Source organism: Ornithodoros turicata, chromosome 4, assembly GCF_037126465.1.
Source record: "Ornithodoros turicata isolate Travis chromosome 4, ASM3712646v1, whole genome shotgun sequence".
Taxonomy (NCBI): domain Eukaryota; kingdom Metazoa; phylum Arthropoda; class Arachnida; order Ixodida; family Argasidae; genus Ornithodoros; species Ornithodoros turicata.
In genome coordinates, this window is record NC_088204.1 from 3,827,571 (window position 1) to 3,839,984 (window position 12,414).

Genomic DNA, 12,414 nt, shown 5'->3' on the forward strand with positions numbered 1-12,414 from the left:
AGTGGCGAGTCCAGGGGGCGATTGGGGGATTCCCCCCTCCCCAAAGTGGGGGTCTTGGTGATGGTCCGACCCAGAACTTGTCGTTATCCCGAAACGCGCGTGAAATACAGCACTTCGCCCGTGATTCGCTAAGAGCTCTCGCGCCAGGGCCAATCGCAACGTGTACTGCAATTGCGGCCTATCACAATGGTTTCCACCACGTGCTGGCGTGTGACGTTTGAAGCGGTTTGTAGCGCGCCGACTTTAAAAATAACGACAACGCTCGCTCTGCGAGAGTTGCGGGGGCCCTGGTATAGCTGTTGAGTTGAGTGCAGTGACGTGGCACAGTATATTGCGAGTCCAACCGCGTCCAGTGCAAATTAGAACTTTACAAGACACTCTGTTTCACATCATGTAGACTATATATTCAACTTGCAAAATGCTGACCGCCGTCTATAAATCACCAACAACAGCCTTTGGGAATCATGGGAAATATGTTCCTCATCCATATGATGCCCATAGAAAATGGAGTTCTTCCCTTTTTTTATTACTATTCCGCATTAGCGCTGTAACATTAATTTCACGTAACATTAATAACATGCAGTATCATATGTGGTGTGATGATTCCATTTATTTCATTCGCACATACATCAGGCAGTAGGTTCATTTTCACTGAAAAGTTTATTTCGAACACAGACAAAATTAATAGCAAAATGCTGTCCCGTTTTTTTCCTTTATGACTGACACAGGAAATGTTGTGTACGACATACTGGTCTGGAAAAAGTCGCGTTTAGACATCCCTCACGGCACCAGGGTTAACAGCACAATTTCAAGGGCACAGGCCACCTGTTCATGGAAACCCTGAATCCGGACACGTCTGCTGCTGTGTTACACATAAATGACTCATAGTCACAGCCTTGCCCCACTTTGTGAAACTCCGTATTCAATCACCCCACAACATGACTCTTCTGCAGTGTTCAATTCTTCCTTAAGACCCAACTTAATCTAATAGAACAAAAACCTCAAGATTAAAAAGAAAGTCCTCCTGGGAGGCTGTAGAATGTCCTCATATTTCGCAGGGTCTTTCACAGGGTGCACACAGCAACGTGCTGAGCAGTCGTTTCACTTGGTCCAGCTCACTTTGGGGATGTCGTAATGCTCGGTCAACAAATCCAAGTGCCGGTTAAATTCCTGAAACAAACAAGATGGCGTCAGTAGATAGTTTTTACGCACCAGCCCTTTCCAATGGCTTGCCCCGCTCATTTCTTCATGCATGTTTTTCCAGGCAACTGAGGCGCAACCCAATAAAATGGTGATCACAGAGTGATGGACTTACAAACGAGTTAGGTTTAGCCGAGCCCATTTTCGTAAACATTATATATGGTTTAAATAAAACTGCACGTCAAGCGATTCATTGACATTGCATGCCAATCGATTGATCTCTTGATTCCGTAACAATATCTGAAGTTTTCTTTTTAATAAAATAGTAAAATATAGCCTCACCTCCACCCTCTGCTTGTGGGTCTTTGATGCCTTCTCCATAATTCTCTCGATTTGCTAAAAATAGCAACGTATTGTACGTTAGAGTCCCATATCACAATGATGTTCCAAAGTATCATAATAAGATATTTCGATCAGACACTTCAATGGGATGGAGTGGTGTGGGTCATACCCTTTTCTCTTGCATCTTGAGAAATGCTTTTTCAGCTTTCGTTTTATGGATTGCGTTCACTTGCGGTGTATATGTCTCTGCCGGTGCTCTGGCAGCTTGTTCCATTTTCTTAGCAAGGTCCTTGTCCTTCTTCTTCTTCCTGCGGGGCGCAAATCGTATTCAGTGTGCCATGTTAGCACTGTCACGTCAACACCAAGCATGACTACAGTGCTGACGAGTAAAGTAAGCAACATGTCGATCAAAGTCAACAGTTATACAGTGGTACGTTCGAGTCAATATTCAGGATAATGTAAATGCAGTAGATTAAGGCGTAAGGTTGCGTGGGGAACGCAATATCCATACTGTTCTCATGTGTAAACAATGAACTGTACTGTTCGAGAAAGTGCTGGTAACTCACGCTAAATCAGATAAAGCAACGAAAATTCACTTACTTCTTGATACCCGAACTACTTTTGAACTTCAGAGGTCCTCTTGCAACGGCTTCGTACTCAGACATTTTCGATAATCCTGCTTTTACAGGAATCCGTAGACGTTCATAACACGCACAAACTCGGGAAAACGATATGAGAGATTCAGCCGGTATAATTCAACCGAAGCGTAGTACAAAACAGGTTGGAAAAACGAAAAACTATGGGAAAAACAAAGGGTACAAAATAGTTACATAGTTCGCATTTTTTTTACTCCCAAAATCAACTCTTTTTTTGAAAAGTGATTAATTAATTACATATAAAACTACCGCACTTTCTTATACGACACTTCTCCCCGGCTTGTTCAACTCGAGAGAGAATTCTAGCAGAAGACAGAACACTTTCCTCGCTTTTCCCTGTTTGGAAGTCACCTCTGCATGCGGGGTTCCTAATATGAATCCTGACCATCGCACATGTTGACCGCGAAGCCTGCGTTTTATTTATTTATTTTCGTCATGATCGCTTCTCATTATAGTACCTTATTTAACTACTATTCACCTGCACAAATAAAGTCGAGGGGCAGCTAGAGGCAGAAGCGATCTTCAGCGCGAAGAGTGAGAAATCGTTCTGTCACATCTGCTTTTGAAGCCAGACTTATCGCAAGTACTGCCACTTTTTACAGCATGATCTCGATAGCATCTGCATCGTGTAAGCATTGGTGTAACAATACGGTCAAAACACTTCTTGTGAGGTGAGCTTTATATAGCTGCCTTGTCCATAATCAGAGACAAGTTTCTATTTCAGGAGACCAACGTTGAATACTCATGTCTGGAAGCAGATCCCACGCAATGTTACAAGGTCCTTACACGCTCCGCCAAGCGGCAGGCAAACGAAACTTCCTTTCCCATCGGTTTGGCTCTTCGGCAGTGGCTGCGTTGTATTTGGAGCCGCCAAATGCGCGCTATCCCCAGCAGCACACTGCAGAGTGGGTGGCGGCCACAAGACCAGAGTATACGACGAACCCAGAAACAATAATGTGAAATTTGACTGGAAAACATTTTTCCACTACTTGAAACCTGACTGGCTCCTCTTACTTATCGCTGTCTTTGTGAGTATATTACCACTTTGTTTTTCAGATTAGATCGTAGATGCTCAATGTGGTATTCTACTTTCAGAGTGCACTGGCAGTGGCATTCGTCAATATCAAGATACCCGTATGCCTGGGCGATGTCGTCAACGTGCTGAGCCACTTCACGAGAAGCGCAGGTGATGAAGCCGCGGACCATGCCGACAGGGTGGCACAGTTCTTCGCAGAAATTCGAGAGCCGGCGCTGAAGCTTGTAGGCATCTACGTGATGCAGGTAACTATGCACATGTGAAAGGAAACACAAAGATTGTATTCCTGATGCACGACGTTCGCTTTCACACAGAGTGCCCTGACAACAATCTATATATCTACATTGGCTCACGCTGGCGAGAGGTTTGCTACCAGGCTCCGTCAAGCCATGATGGACGCTATTTTGAGACAAGATATAACTTTCTTCGATAAGACCAAAACAGGCGAAATTATGAGCAGGTACGTCCTGTGATGTAATCTCGGCCTCGTACAGACTTCGTGCTTTTTACAGCCTGAGCGGTGACGTACAAGACTTCAAAAGTGCCTTCAAACTCTGCATCTCGCAGGGCATACGGAGCGTCGCTCAAGTATGAGGCGATTGCACGGCTCCACGTCGCAATGCTCTGACGTAGCCTTCTCTTACAGACCGTAGGTTGTGTCATGTCCCTATATTACATTTCGCCAGAAATGACAACGCGAATGTTGACGGTACTGCCAGTCATCATCGCGGCTGGTACCGTCTTCGGGTCGCTTCTTCGATCACTGTCGAGAGCAGCTCAGGAACAGGTACTGAACAGGAACAGAAACCCTCAACAGGGATGATTTGAGTTTCTCGTTAACAGAAAATTTATATCTTTCAGACGGCAAAAGCTGTCGGAATCGCGGACGAAGCCATCGGTAACATACGAACGGTCAGAGCTTTTGCTATGGAGGATTCTGAAGCGAAGTAAGTATAACTTAACAACATAATTTAAAAGGTTTGTTAATATTGTTCGACTTTGTAGGTTCTTCGAGACAGAAACGAAAAAGGCTGAGCAGCTTCATGCCTCGCTCGGCGTCGGGATTGGTTGCTTCCAGGGCGTTACCAACTTGGCCATCAATGGTGAGGTGGCTCGGAACACCAATTATGCAGCGATTACTCAATTGATTGCATAATCAATTATTCCAGGAATAGTGCTCGGAGTCCTCTATATGGGGGGCAACATGATGGAAGCCAACCAGCTATCGCCAGGAAAACTCATGTCGTTTCTCGTCGCAACGCAGATGATTCAACGGTAACACAGTGTATTGAGCATCGTTGTTAAAACTATTATGCTAAATGGTTTCTGATGGACATACTTTCAGGTCCCTCGCACAGTTATTCATGCTCTTCGGCCACTATATTCGTGGAATTACATCTGGTGCCAGAGTGCTTGAGGTATGATGTTTTTGATGTCTTTAGAAGCAAATGTACTTCAGACGTGCTTCTCTTTTCTTGAACAGTATATCAACATGAAGGACAACATTACAATAACAGGAGGCATACAACTTCCCTTAGAAACATTGCGTGGCGACATTGTGTTCAAGAACGTATCCTTCGCGTACCCCAGCAGGCCAAAACAGGTAGGTTGCACGTTTTGGCACTCTGGGCAGAATGGCTTCTATTTGAAACCCATATGTAGATAGAGTAGTAGGCTCGTAATGAAGGGGAAAGTCAGCTTCGAATTGAGCTGCACGTATCAGGAGCACAAATTTCTTACAGAAATTTGGACTCTAGTCAGACCAGTCACTGTGCCCTGTGAATGCATGAGTTTGGGTAGCTTTGTGGAGGCGCTGTGTGTAGCAGCTCCGGTGGCGCAGCGGTAACGCGTGCGCTTGGAGACTGGGAGGTCCGCGGTTCGAATCCGCGGGCCGGCTATGCCGTCTGGGGTTTTTCCTGGGTTTCCCTCAGATGTGTAATAGGCGTATGCCGGCTCAGTTCCCCTGAAGTCGGCCCATGGACGCAGCTATCCTCCCCCCGAGCGGAATCCGCTCGGTCTTCCACTTCACCCTCTCCTCCTCTCCACCACCTTTCCCTTCCCGAGAAACATGCCGCCTAATCAGGCAGGCAGACCTCTCGGGTTCCTCCCAACGACACTCCTCCTCCTCCTCCTCCTCTTGTGGAGGCAAACTTTGTTACAATATTTCTTTCGCTGCATTATTGTACATTATAATGATGAATTTATTTATGTATCAACTTTTTAATGTCGAGTCCGTCTATTACGATGTTCGATATAACGGTAACTCCGATATTACGATATAAATGTTAGTTCCCGTCAGGTCACCCATTGAAGTGCACGCAAACCAGACATCGATATAACGATCGGCGTGAAAGCGTTTGTAGCGTATAGCGATCAGAATTCTCCCGGTGGTCGGTAAAACGTGTGAAAATCGAGAAGCAAGATTCAATTTTTCATTGCAAACGATTTAAGGAAATATTTTTAAGATCATCCATGAGCATCGAAGTGAGGACACTTGCATTTATTTGCACATCATTGAGGGGGAACGCGTTGATGAACCCGTTGACGACGTGCGTTCTAATGGGCGATGCAGTTCCGATAGTGAGAATGATGACGACTACGACAAGGTATGACGAACAACGGACGAAGTCGTCGATGTCAAAAGGCGCGAAGCCTCACGCGGCATCGGCTGTTATGTTGTCCTTGGACAAGCTTTCGACACAAAGCTACGTCAATTTAGAGCTAGATAAAATGATCTTGTGCCCTCAACAAAGGTGCATGTTCAGGAGCGTTCGTTTACGTAATCCCGACCGGCGATTTCGCGAACGTTCACGTATATAACGATATTCTGATATAACGATCGGATTTCCCGTTTCCGTCATTATCGTTGTAAGCGGGCTCGGTTATAATGTTTTTTTATATATTTTATAGGATTCTGATAGCTGAACTGCACTTAATATCAACCATAACATGCACTTTTGTTGTCTAAGATTCACAGCTTCAGTAAATATTCCTAAGCAGAGCTGGTTTCAAAGTGACAGTGATTCTCTGACATCTGAAGAACATAGTGAAATTGTCTACTAAACCTATATAGAAGAGAGAAGTTGTAATTTTTCTCATTCCACAAGAACGAGTCTGGAACCATAAAAATTCTGACAAGATTTTCGAGCATCTATATATATTGTTGAGAAATGATTGGTGTGCGTCATACCAGCGATATCGTTTACAGCGTAGGAGAGCCGTAGTACTTTATTTCAGCAAACCATGTAATTCGACGTCAAATTTATTTTCCCAGTACGTTCTCGAGGACTTCTCTCTGCAACTTCCTGCTGGCAAGGTGGTCGCAATTTGCGGGCCGTCTGGAAGTGGTAACGTTTGTACCCGAAGCATGTCGTCAGCATGCGTGGGGAGTTAACCGCACGTTTTAACCGTGCAATGAAATATTCAGGAAAGTCGACAGTCGCTGCTCTGCTCGAAAGGTTCTACGACCTCAAAGAAGGCAGTATTACCATAGATGGGCACAACTTGTCCGAACTCGACCCAACTTGGTTACGAGGAAAAGTGATTGGCTTTATCAGCCAGGTAAGTGGTTCCTGGTAATAAGGCTTGATCCTTTGAGGTACTTAGAGGGAATATGAAATTTCCCGAACACCCTACAAAATGTTCGCTGAAAACGGTTCTTCCTGTCTAGAAACTCGTACGCCATATTCCTCCTCCGCTCTTATGTTCCTCCTCTCTCTCTTCTCGACTATATACGCGCGTGTTCCCAGTGCCTTCTCATGTTGGGCTTGCACACGGCTCGCAGGAAGGAGCGTCGACCAATCATGGGTGTACCATTCGCTGAGAGATGACGTCGTCGATTGCGTAGTCGCGTACAGCGATGACAGGATCAAGTCTCTTCTGCCGCCGCTTGCCGTCGCCAGGTGTACCAGTTTCGCATAACTTCGGTACTTCGTTTGAAGGGAACCTCTCCGGAAACCCTCCTCCCCCTCTCTCTCCTCCCCCACTACGCGCTCCGACAAAGAAACCGCCCCCCCCCCCAAAAAAAAACGAGGGTCTGGATCCGCCCCTGTGTGCACCCCCTGCAGGGGGATATCTGTTATATCAGCTTCATGCTCCTGTCGATTTAAGCTGTTATGACGTAACTGTAATAATGACCCCCCCCCCCCCATTTTTTGCAATCTCCCCGTGCCTGCTATTCTGGACATACCACTAGGGAATGACGTTTTCGCCTTTCTCAAAAGAGGGAATTCCGGCATAGTCTCAACACCCGGCGTCTTCTCCCGTCATATATTCCATCGAATAACAGCGGGTCAAACTACGCTATTATTTCGCGTGGGATTTTCGATACCGTGGTCAGTGGTGCACGAGGTACGACACCATAGTTTCGAGATCTACTGGAGAGGATACGACTGTCACTCTAAATATTCGCTTAAAAAAACAAAAAAAAACGTTTGCTTTCTGAACTTTCGACTTTGCTTGTGTGGTTAGGAACGTCTCTTGTGGCAAACAAAAACGAGAAAAGGTCGTTTCAGCGTCCCTTTAAATGTGTATTTCGGTTGTTTATAACACATAAGTGCACGCATGCTTTTGTAGCTTTTGCTGTGCAGCTTTCCTGATCCCAGTTATTTGTGACCGTTATAAAGCAAGTGGCCAAATCCGGAAAATATATAGCTCCTAGATGGATGCATCGTTATATGTGGCATCGCTTTATCCGGCGTTCGCTTGCTTCGCGGGTTGTCGCTGCGCTCGTTGGCTATGCGAGACACAAAAGAGAGGCTAATATGGTTAATAATTGCAAATTTCAGGAACCGGTGTTGTTTGCCACGAGCATCATGGAAAATATACGCTATGGACGACCAGATGCGACTGATGAAGATGTAAGCCGTCGTAACGCTTGCTATTGGTATTGGCGGGAATTGTCATTATAGTTCAGTTCAAGCTGCACGGACGTTGCAGGTATACGAAGCAGCGAGACAAGCACACGCTCACGAGTTCATCACGTCCTTCTCCAAGAAATATGACACCGTCTTGGGAGAACGCGGTGTCACCATCTCCGGTGGACAGAAGCAACGAATCGCCATCGCCAGGGCGCTCCTAAAAAATCCCCACATTTTAATACTCGACGAAGCCACTAGGTGGAGCTACCTTCCCTTGCGTTTTATTCACCGTTCAAAATCTATCGCTCAGTATAACATTTATTTTGTGTCTCTAGTGCCTTGGATGCTGAATCCGAAAAAGTTGTACAAGCGACGCTGGATGAAGTTGTTAAGGGTACTTTTCTGAATTGCGCAATTAATGTTAATTCATATAATTACTCGCAACAATATAAAATAACTTTCACTACAGGTAGGACAGTGCTCGTGATCGCACACAGACTTTCGACCATCAGAAACGCGGACATAATTGCCGTGCTCTTGGACGGCAACATTGTCGAGGTATAGCTTTAGAGGAAGTTTAGAAGAAGTGTTAACAACCCTGTGTTAACAATGATCTTTGCTTTGCAGATCGGTGACCACAACTCCCTGACCCGGCAGAAGGGCATGTACTGGAAGCTGACGCACCATCACGAGCACGTGCGGCCTAGTGGCTAAGCCTAAGCATCGATAGCTACATATTTGAAGAAGATGAAGAAAAAGCTTGCCAAAATATATCGATGAACGACGCAAAATATATATTATTTACAATTACAACGTGCCTGAATGTTTGAGTGACAGCACTGGGTGATTTGGGGGAACACAAGCGTGTGTGGTTTGTCTTAGATATAGTGCTGCTGAATAATGCAATAGCCAGGGATTTACCAAATACTACTTACAGCACCAATGAAAAACAAAATGCAAGAAAGGCCGAAAACATGGCGAAAACAGTTGCTTCGCAAAGCTAACACACAGACTTAGATGCACCGGTACCGTATGGTCATAGCGCCAGATGGAAGCGTCTATTCCTACATATCCTTCCCCTACGCCTATCACCCACTAGTGGAGCCCCCACACAGAACCCTATGTACTGATTCACGACTTCGGACAACATCGATCACCATAGTACAGCACAACAAGCTACTCGCAGATTATGCGACGGATAGCAATAACCATACATCATTACAAGAACATGTGTGTACGGATTGTAAGCCTGACTTCGAACACTCGCAAATTCTGTACCAAGGATAAGGGATAGATCTTGCAGAAAACCTTACTCCTTCCCAAGCAGCACAATGTACTGAAAGTCGAGTGCAATAGGGGTGGACGGTATGTGTCTTATCGATGTTCTTTAGCTTCACGAGGCTGTTCAAGTCCTTCCACCTACCCGTCCACCCCTATTGCACTCGACTTTCAGTACATTGTGCTGCTTGGGTTCTTGATGCGAACTGAAGAGATAAAGATATCAGATTAATGGATGTCTACAAGAATCTGCCAGGAGGCGGGAAACGGTAAGGGAGTTGAAGAAGACATACTATTTCCATAATGTGTCTAAGGGCTGATTCACACTGCGTTTACGGTTGCGCTTGCGTATTACGTAAGCTGACAGCGAACCATTACAACGGAACATCTTTCAGGATAGAACGAAGGTACACGTAAGACGCTGTACGCAGCCGTAAACGCAGTAATGTGAATCAGCCTTTAGTTGTAAGTACAGCGCGTATCTTATGGTACCTGCCTTTTACGCAGCACTGGAAGTTTTGCAGATTTTGAGCAAGTAACACCACCTTATCGCCGCTGAAAAACTAATCTCGTGTCTTTCTTCAGATCGCAGACGGTAAAGCGTCTCTTATCTCCAATTACATGCGTCGGTGCATCATGCGGCCGATAGCAATGAATAAGCAGTTTCGTACCCTCGGCGAATTCGGGTGTTATCTTGATTGATATTTCGTTCTTCTGTTTTGGTGGCGTGTGTTCGTGTCTTTGCAGATTGACCAACGAAGCGGTGGCATCGTCTGCTGTTCAGACCCGAAGTAAGTGATCTTATAGTCGTCTGATACTTACTTCTAGATCGGAATCGATTTGCGGCTCGTGGATCGTATTTCTGATCAAGCAGAGCAGTTAGAAGCGTGGATTTGACACTCGTACAACACAGCGTTCGCTGTGCAATGATCGGTATGGCTAAAGCTGACAGTCTAACATTAGGCCTAACGTGATCTGCTGGGAAAGCCTGTCGATCTGCCAGTTGGGCTTGTTACACAAGAGGCATCTACGATATTCGCAGAATTTTTCAGAGAGGAGTATTGCTGAAGAGTTCGTCAACGATGCATCAAGCTGAGTTCGAGCGTCGTTGGGCCGCGCTTCACCACCACTCGACAGTCCGCGTCTGTGATGGTGCGCCGACGCAGGAAAGATCCAGCCGAGCAGGCTACGCAGCCCTGCCATGGTGAGTCTTTGCTCGAAGTGTTTTGAATGGATGATCGATTGACGTATAGGCTTGTTCCGTTGTGGGACTCTGCGATGATGGAGTTCTTGCTGAACCAGCTGCGTATTACATTTGAACACACCGTCTGTTCGTTGGTGGGTATATACCTTCGACGTCGTGCTAAGGGTCGTGCAGTCATCTATGATGTCACAGTGTGGAGTTTTTCCTGTTCACTCTGATATAAAAGGGGATCTGAATCTTCTGAGACTATAGGTGCACTACTACAGCTGTTACTCCCTTTCGGAACTACTCACACGGAAGTTTGTGCGTAGTTAACTCTTGCGTCGCTCAGGACGCTCTGGTTCCCATTGGGTAATCGTCGATGACGATATCAATTATATGAGAAACGTATATGTCACTGATTATTTTTGCAAGTGTTTGCCTTATCAGTTAAGCACTGTACAGTTCCACTATCTCCTCAACAGGTACAGACATATAGCACCTAGACTTCCTCTGCCCCCACCTTTGGCATTCACCGAAACACGACGGCTTGCCTCACTCCATGACTGGCATGTGGGCTACCCCAACGTCGTACCTAGACCCTTACCCGGCACAGAAGTCCAATTTCGAGCCGAACACCCACGCTTCAATCACTCGTGGACACCACAACCCTACACTGCTCCACACCAGAACGTCCAAGTCGCCTTCAAGCCATTAGACACCAGCCCTGTCAAGCAGACGCCGCAGCGAGCACATACGGCTGCTGTCGAATGCTCTGTCGACCACGGCAGTTCGCCGTGTTCTCTGTTGGAATGTCATACAAGCTCTGATGAAGCCGAGCCGTTCGATAGCAATCAAGAGTCAGAAAGATTGATCAAGATCCATAACCTTGCTGAAGAAATTGTGGCGAAAAATGCAAATACTGAAACAGATCAGGAGGACATAGAGTCAAAGCCGATCAACGTGCCACGAAGAAGAAAACAGAAGTCCCCAAGAAAGAGCGCTGTAGCTAATGATCCAGATTTTCGAGGAGCTGTGCTGGGCATGAAATTCAAAGTAGTCAGTGGAGAACCGAGACTATCGCTAGAGCATCATTTTATGTAAGTGTAGACAACTTGGAAGTTACGAGTTAGTAAATTTTTCCGGTACACAATTGGTCATTTGTTTTTCAGTAACCTGACGCGGAGACGTGTTCTGCGTCCGAGATTACGGTACTTTTCTGGCGACTTCAGTGATTCAGATGACGAGTATGGAATCAAGCTGCCCGCGGGCTCGTCAGGTATGTCGCCCTCTTTGAAGCAGACGACAGGATGTGAGGCCGTAAATTTAATTACTTTGCTCATGACTGTAAATGTTGCTTTAGGAAAGCAATGTGCCTCCTGCTCAACCAAGGTAACACCGCTGTGGAGAGACGCTGAGGACGGCACGCCGTTATGCAACGCTTGCGGGATCAGGTTGGTAGCAGACGCCTTAGTTTCGGTTTCAGTTCGCTGATGTTTCGACCTTTTTTTGCAGGTACAAAAAGTACAAAGTCCGATGCACTCGTTGCTGGCACATTCCAAGGAAGACTGAGAACACAGGGGTGCGGTGTAAGGTGTGTGGAGCATCGTACCGCTACCCAGTATTCAGAAAATCTTCTTTGCCATGCTGACGAGCGGCGAGTCGTCGAATAAACTCTTAATCTAATCCATAGTTTCTTTCCCATAACTCTGTTTCTGTTTCATCGTTCATTGTTACAGTTTTTATTTCATTGTTAATACGTTCAACATATTTGCAATAATAAATGTATTTGGCGTTACACGTCCACTTTTTTCGTTTTCGGAACTCTAGCAGACGACACGCAAACCTGCATGATTGATGCTTGTTTGCCGCTATTGTTTGTTTCTAGGTGTGTAAAATGTGTGTGTGTGTGTGAGTGTG

General features: G+C 45.8%; 3 protein-coding genes across 7 annotated transcripts; 2 read left to right on the forward strand and 1 right to left on the reverse strand.

Moving 5' to 3' along the window:
• Positions 1-590: 590 nt before the first annotated feature.
• On the reverse strand, positions 591-2,232 carry LOC135392625 (protein FAM32A-like). The gene is made up of 4 exons (XM_064623337.1): positions 2,083-2,232; positions 1,652-1,790; positions 1,483-1,536; positions 591-1,170 (listed from the first exon to the last, which is right to left on the reverse strand). Exons 1-4 carry the CDS (start codon positions 2,145-2,147, stop codon positions 1,102-1,104), a joined length of 327 nt encoding a protein of 108 aa, XP_064479407.1. The 5' UTR covers positions 2,148-2,232; the 3' UTR covers positions 591-1,101.
• Positions 2,233-2,439: 207 nt separating this feature from the next.
• LOC135390738 (mitochondrial potassium channel ATP-binding subunit-like) lies at positions 2,440-8,846 on the forward strand. Of its 2 annotated transcripts, XM_064620593.1 has the most exons (19): positions 2,440-2,672; positions 2,741-2,809; positions 2,863-3,166; positions 3,234-3,419; positions 3,489-3,634; positions 3,687-3,762; positions 3,821-3,961; positions 4,036-4,121; positions 4,180-4,277; positions 4,344-4,449; positions 4,520-4,592; positions 4,658-4,777; positions 6,449-6,521; positions 6,602-6,735; positions 7,962-8,033; positions 8,113-8,291; positions 8,369-8,427; positions 8,503-8,591; positions 8,661-8,846. In XM_064620593.1, the coding sequence occupies exons 2-19, from the start codon at positions 2,742-2,744 to the stop codon at positions 8,745-8,747; spliced, it is 2,097 nt and encodes a 698-aa protein (XP_064476663.1). In that variant the 5' UTR covers positions 2,440-2,672; position 2,741; the 3' UTR covers positions 8,748-8,846. The 2 variants fall into 2 exon arrangements, with proteins under 2 accessions (XP_064476663.1, XP_064476662.1); XM_064620592.1 differs by having other exon boundaries at positions 2,440-2,809.
• Positions 8,847-9,832: 986 nt separating this feature from the next.
• LOC135392626 (uncharacterized) lies at positions 9,833-12,294 on the forward strand. 4 transcript variants are annotated; one of them, XM_064623339.1, is made up of 7 exons: positions 9,833-9,906; positions 10,059-10,102; positions 10,364-10,515; positions 10,980-11,594; positions 11,667-11,773; positions 11,858-11,948; positions 12,010-12,294. In XM_064623339.1, exons 3-7 carry the CDS (start codon positions 10,394-10,396, stop codon positions 12,143-12,145), a joined length of 1,071 nt encoding a protein of 356 aa, XP_064479409.1. In that variant the 5' UTR covers positions 9,833-9,906; positions 10,059-10,102; positions 10,364-10,393; the 3' UTR covers positions 12,146-12,294. The 4 variants fall into 4 exon arrangements, with proteins under 4 accessions (XP_064479409.1, XP_064479408.1, XP_064479410.1 ...); XM_064623338.1 differs by lacking the exon at positions 9,833-9,906 and having other exon boundaries at positions 9,997-10,102; XM_064623340.1 differs by lacking the exon at positions 9,833-9,906 and having other exon boundaries at positions 10,005-10,102; positions 10,354-10,515.
• The last annotated feature ends 120 nt before the right edge of the window (positions 12,295-12,414 follow it).